General features: G+C 54.2%; 1 protein-coding gene across 1 annotated transcript; it reads right to left on the minus strand.

Moving 5' to 3' along the window:
* Positions 1 to 1,622: 1,622 nt before the first annotated feature.
* Positions 1,623 to 5,756, minus strand: LOC131207727 (helicase domino). The gene is made up of 7 exons (XM_058200353.1): positions 5,688 to 5,756; positions 5,209 to 5,565; positions 2,533 to 5,139; positions 2,334 to 2,471; positions 2,058 to 2,265; positions 1,775 to 1,990; positions 1,623 to 1,711 (listed from the first exon to the last, which is right to left on the minus strand). Exons 1-7 carry the CDS (start codon positions 5,754 to 5,756, stop codon positions 1,623 to 1,625), a joined length of 3,684 nt encoding a protein of 1,227 aa, XP_058056336.1.
* Between the last annotated feature and the right edge of the window lie 244 nt (positions 5,757 to 6,000).

A 6,000-nucleotide genomic window follows, 5' to 3' on the forward strand; every position in this document is an offset into this window, starting at 1 on the left:
AAACCTTGCGAGCTGCAAGGTGAGTGAGCTTCTGAAGTATAACGTTTAACAACTTTACCGAACCAAAAAAACTCACTAATCGTGTGTATACCGAGCAGCTGTGGCACGCTCTTGGCATAAAACTATATTTTTGATTGGATTAGTCAACTTTTACGTTTCTGAATCCAAACTTAGTTGTTTCGAAATCATCGTACATAATGCTTAAGGGTACTATAGTGGAGATGCTTCCCATTGTGGTAAACAGTAGTTCCGAAGAGCACACTAACAAGAATACGATAAAAAGAATTTAAATAGCATAGTTGAAGCACACATAGAACCAGCTTTGGTGAAAGTCGTGGAAACCGATGGAAGCAATTTATTCGAATCTTGAAAACACATTTCGCGGCACTCGATCATTCATACCTACTCCTCCATAATATACTGAATACGCTTACTGAACCACGCGTTGTTGTACCCACACTCATCGGTCATACTGATTAGGGAGGCAAAATGGCGATTGCGAATAATGGAAAAAACCCCTTTTATCAAGATTTACCAGCAGCAGCTACGGTTAATAGCGCACTGTTTCGTTCGGTTTTAGTGACCCCCAGCGCAAGGCAGATGGAAAGGTAGAAACGTGTGTTTAGTGCGTAAACGATTCCACCGGAGTTATATCAATAGAAAAGTGTCTGGAGATCTGGACGGTGGGTTTTGGTTCTTTAAAAGATACTAACCGAGAAGCACCGAGTGCGTTGTGTCGGCAAATAGGGAAATTATCGAAATGGTGAAAAGGGACAGAGATGGGGAAAGCGAAGACGGTACCAATTTATTGAACTGTTATTGATGATATATACACATAATTATTAAAGTATTACAATATTGGTCATGAAAATCAAAAGGACAAATAAACCAGTATCGCTAATGACCGATAGGAGTCTCTTTCGTTTTCTTGTGGCAATGCAATGCCGTATTTTTCGTTCATCTTACGGGCGCGCATCTTGAGATTGTAACGGTTTCAGGCGTTGGTTCAAATTAAACCCCTACTAGGTATGCAATATTTGTGCACCACAGCTCGCGATTCAAATTAAGGGTCTTTCGGAAGCGTTTAACAATTAGCGCAGAGAAAGGGCACACCCGTTACTACTGGGTACTAAAGTAGTGTTCACTTTATTACACTGCTCATCATATTATTTACAAAGATCACCCGAATTCGTCGTGGGGCCGGGAAGCGGGAAATCGTACAAAACGTCGGCGAATGTACTAAACTTAACGAATAAATTAACAGTTAAACTTAACGATTAACAAAACTGTCCGGAAAGCTCACCAGAAACCAGAAAGTTATTTTTTTCCTCGGCGGAATCAGGAAATCATTCATCTCCAAAGAGCGCCTCGCGACGGCCGCCTAATTCGTTCAACCGTGTAGGATCCTCTTCCGGTTTCCCATATGTATTTTGCCGCCGGATCCGTGCGCAGTCTGAATGCAAATTTCGAAGCGGAGCTGATGGGGCTTGATGCGCCGCATTTTGTAGATTTCTTTCGTTAAGTGGTGCGCCCATGGGTGGCGCGCTCGGTTTCGTAATAAATAAACCACGGAATCTACGCGTTTGGTTCGTCCGGAACCAGGGGGCTCGGTAGCGAGTTGCTTACAGCAGCGAGTCAATCGCGTGGATGACACCGTTCGTGGTCGGGATATTGGACGTCTGCAGGTAGCCATCGTTCACCTTAATTTTACCTAAGAAAACGGAAGAGCAAGGATATCAGCATGGGACCAGCCAGCCGTTAACGGATAACTAACCTCCACTCTTCTGCAGCGTGACGGTTTTACCTTCCGCCATGGCGTCCTTCACCTGATAGAAGCGCATGCCAGCGGTGAACAGCGTACCGGGAACGACATGCTTGCGGACCAGCTCTTCGGCCGGCTCCTTCTCCGTGACTAGCTTGGTAAGTTCCTCCGCCGTGAGGTGAGCAAATGCGACATCGGTCGGGGCGAATACTGTGTATGTTTTGATACCTGGTTGATGCCAAGAAACAGAGTAATTTGTTAGGTCCATCGCTGAGCCGCCGCGGGCCGTAGCTACCTTTATTCTGAAGAGTATCCGACATTCCCGATGCGAACAGTGCTCGTAGGAAGTGCGTGAAGCGCCGTTCACGGTCGGATTGCAGGGTCTGCAGAATGTCACCGACCGGAAGCGGGAACATGACGCGATCAACGGCGTGCGCCACGCCCTGCGGAATCACAATGTCCTGCTTGTCCGGGACGACCATTGCTCCGTTGATGGTTGTGACCTTTCCGGGACCAGCCGAAAAAAGAGTGAGTTGAGCTGAGGGATCCAGTTTCAGACACCGAGCCTTACCTTAACGTCATTCCACTCGGAGTCGTGCATGTTGTACTGGTTGACGCGAAGCTGGGTTCCGGCCAGCGACACTCCGGTCATCTCGTCCTGTAGCGATGCGATTTCGAAAGACCCAGGAATGACGTGGTGCAACAGAAGCTACAAAGGACACAAAGATGAGCATGGAGTATTGGTGATCATCCCTGGTGGGTACACTTACCCCACTGAGGAGACGCGGATTGTTGCGGAATTTCTCTTCCGCCTTCTCGGGTCCGCCCAGCTGGACCAGCAGACTCCGGAAGGCCTTGTCGGTCGGCACGAAGATCGTGTACGGTCCGGTTTCGTTCAGAATTGTATCGAGTCCAGACTGGCGGAGGTATTTGGCCATGGCAAATAGTCCGTTATTCTTGAGAATGGCTGGCAGTTCGTACTGCGGATCCGGCTGGGCACCGCTGTCCGACGGCTGCGAGGCCTGCTGGGTTTGCTGGGTCGGTGTCGGTGTATTGTCCTGCTGCTGTTGGGTGACAGTTTCGGAAGCGGAAGCCGTTGGTCCGACGTCTTTGAAGTTGTGGCTAACGTGATGAGGCTGCCGGTAAGTACTGGCCGTCTGCTGCTGTTCTGCTCCGGTCGTATCGGAATAGTACTTCTCCGTGTTCGACTGAGTTTGATAGATGCTCGGAGCCGGTGTAGCTGGTGCTGGGGCAGGAATGGCTGTGGTGGCTGCCGGTGTATACACCGAGCTGGGCTCCGAGAACCGTGCGGTACTGTCGGCAGCAAAGTATCCGGGCGCAGTGGCTGGTGTCGAGAGGCGGGCCGAAGTCTGCTGCGGTAGAGTGCTGCCGGAGTAAGCGCTGGGTGCGAACGCCGTGACGGAGCTCGGACTGGATGGGGACGCCGTGGATGCGTAGATGGTCGCCGGTCCAGGAGTGGCCGTGTGCTGCACTGTACTGCCCGAGACGTACAACGTCGACGGCTGGTTCTCGATCGGAGTGCTGTGCGGGATGATGGTCACGGAGTTCGTTTTCTTGACCGGCTGATGGCGCGGAGTGGTCGTCGTGATCGGCTCATCTAAGATGAGGGAACCGCCCGACTTCGACACCGAAGAGGGTGGCAACTGAATTTCACCATTCTTGATGCGCTTCAGAATGCTGTCCACATCGGCACCGGACGTTTTCGTTTCCTTATCGCCGCTACCCTTAACACCCTGCACCTTGTACGAGCCATCGTCCTGTTCCTCGAGGTATACGAATGTAACCTTCTTCTGGGGTGGGATCTTCGCCACCTCCTGGATCTGGCCGTCTTCGGTTTGTTTGATCAGCTCAAAGTCGGCCCCTGGTGGTAGCAGCCCGCTCCGGGCGATGTCCTCAAACGAGAGCGGTTTCGGGGTGGTGGGTGACTCGAGTTGCTGCGTCAGCACACCCTCCGAGTTGGCGTTGGCACGCTTGATAATCTCCGGGTCGGTGGTGCGGATAACCTGGACCTTCTCGCCGTTCGGCAGCACCAGATCGGTGGAGCTGTAGTTCTTGCCGCCCAGATCGGGGGCCGTTTCGGCCAGGGCAAGCTTCAGCTGCTTCAGCAGCTCGTCCCGTCCGAGCGCCTTCGTTGACTTTACCTTCGTCGGTTTGGCCTTACCCGCCGTGGGTTTAACCGTTTCGGCTTTGATGGTTTGGAACAGGTTCTGGCGGTTCGCGCTCAGGAGCACATCCAGATCGGACTGGGTGATGCTGCTGTAGTCCTTCTTGCTGTTCGGCTTCAGTGGGATCACCGAGAGGTGGCTCGTGCTGGGTGCGGCTGGGGCTGTATCAGATTCTGGGCTCGTGTTGTGCAGCTTGACGGCCTTCTCGAAGAGTGTCCGCTCCGAGGGGAGAACCTCGCGCGATCTAACGCCCGTCTGCACGACGGTTCTCTGTTGCTGCTGATCGTACTGCTGCTGCTGTTGCTGTTGCTGGAGGATCTTCTGTTGCTTCTTCAGGAACTCCTGGTGTAGCTGTTGCACCTTGGCCTGCTGCTTCTGGTACTGCTTCTGCAGGAACTGTTCGTGTTTCTGGATCACCTTCTGTTTCTCCTGCAGCTCCCGGATACGATCGCTCTCTTCCTTGAGGCGGTTCTCCAGTTCCTGCTGCTGCTGGTAGTTCAACGGTTGCTGTTGCTGTTGCTGCAGCCCACCGAACCCGAACTGGGGCTGACCGTTGAAGGGCACCTGTACCTGGGCCTGAGCCTGCGGGCTGCTAAACGCGGGAATGTTGCTCGGCGCAAACTGAACGCTCGGTTGCAGTTTCGGAAGTTGCTGCTGTGACTGTTGGAAGCCGTTGGTCAGTGGCGGCTGCTGCTGCTGGCTTAGCGGAGGGAATTGAGCGGCCGCGTGGTGGTTGTGCTGGTGGTGGTGGAAGGCCGGCTGGCTGAAGGACGATTGTTTGAAGGCGGGAGATGCCGCCGGATGCGGCAATTGTTGGCCCGGGAACGATTGCAGTGGTTGTTGGGGCACGAGACCAGGCGCGACTCCCGAACCTTGGCTGGGGAACCGAACCTGACCGGCGCTGGAACCGGCGAACGAGGGGTTTGGTGGCAGGAAGGGAACCTGAGTGAGGTGCGTGGGTCGGTTGGGTGTGGCACCGAACGTGTGGTCAAGGCTGTTCAGGAAGGGCGACTGTTGTTGGCTGTTAAGGGGCACGGGCCCATGTTGCAGTTGTTGTTGTTGTTGTGGTTGTTGTGGGATCTGTTGCTGTGGGAGTGGTGGTGGTGGTGGAGGAGGTGGTCCGTTGAAGAACTGTGCCTGCTGCAGCTGGTTCTGTACGGACCGCTGCTGCGGCGGGAGGCGTGTGTCCTGCTGCAAGATTTGCAAGAAATTTGGAATGAACGTGGTCTGTGTGTGGTGCTGGAAGTAGTAGCGGTTTACTTGGGCTCCAAAGTTAACTCCCGGACGGCTGGCGGCCTGTCCGGCTGACGGTGGCGGCGGCGGCGGCGGCCCTCTAAAACTGTTCTGCGCCTGCGGTGCCGAATGTAGGTTGTTGGAATGGTGGAAGTGTGCGTTCGGCTGTGGCGGGAAGTGTGAGGGGGAACCGAACGGCGGTGGAGGTCGGGCGTGGGGCTGTGGAGGGACCGGGATCTGGATCGAGGGCTGTATGAAGACGTTCGGCGAGCGCTGGTTCTGGTGAAGGTTGAACCGGTGCTGGTGCTTCTGGATGTCGCTCAGAATGTGCGTCTGCTGCTGTTGCGTCAGCTGGCGCCGTTGCGCCTTCTGTGGTGGCGGTACCTACGGAGACGGCAGAGCGATGGTAGAAGTTTAACGACGCGAAAGGAGGTCACACATTTGCGGGGACTTGTTGGACGATGGTCGATTGCGTCAGGATTGCCTCGCGAAGGCCCAAGACTCACGGAGGATCCTTTCACCCAGAGCTGGACAGGAGCTCTCGAGCGATCGTGTGGCATCTGCTTCATGGACATCTTACACAACGCCATGTGGACCCTCTTTACGAATGCGAGTCAACAAACAAACCGTGAGCAAAAACCATGCCAGCTTGCTGCTGCTTCGTGACCCAGTGCGCTCGCGGCCAGATCTCGAGGAGGATCCGAAAATTCGGGAAACGATGATCAGGCACGTGACGTAACCACCACGACTTTCCGGGGGGCCCTTGCACCAGAGCGCTTCTCGAGCTCATCCACTCTCGTCGCCGGATGAGGCGGCCTA

Source organism: Anopheles bellator, chromosome 2 (genome assembly GCF_943735745.2).
Source record: "Anopheles bellator chromosome 2, idAnoBellAS_SP24_06.2, whole genome shotgun sequence".
NCBI lineage: Eukaryota > Metazoa > Arthropoda > Insecta > Diptera > Culicidae > Anopheles > Anopheles bellator.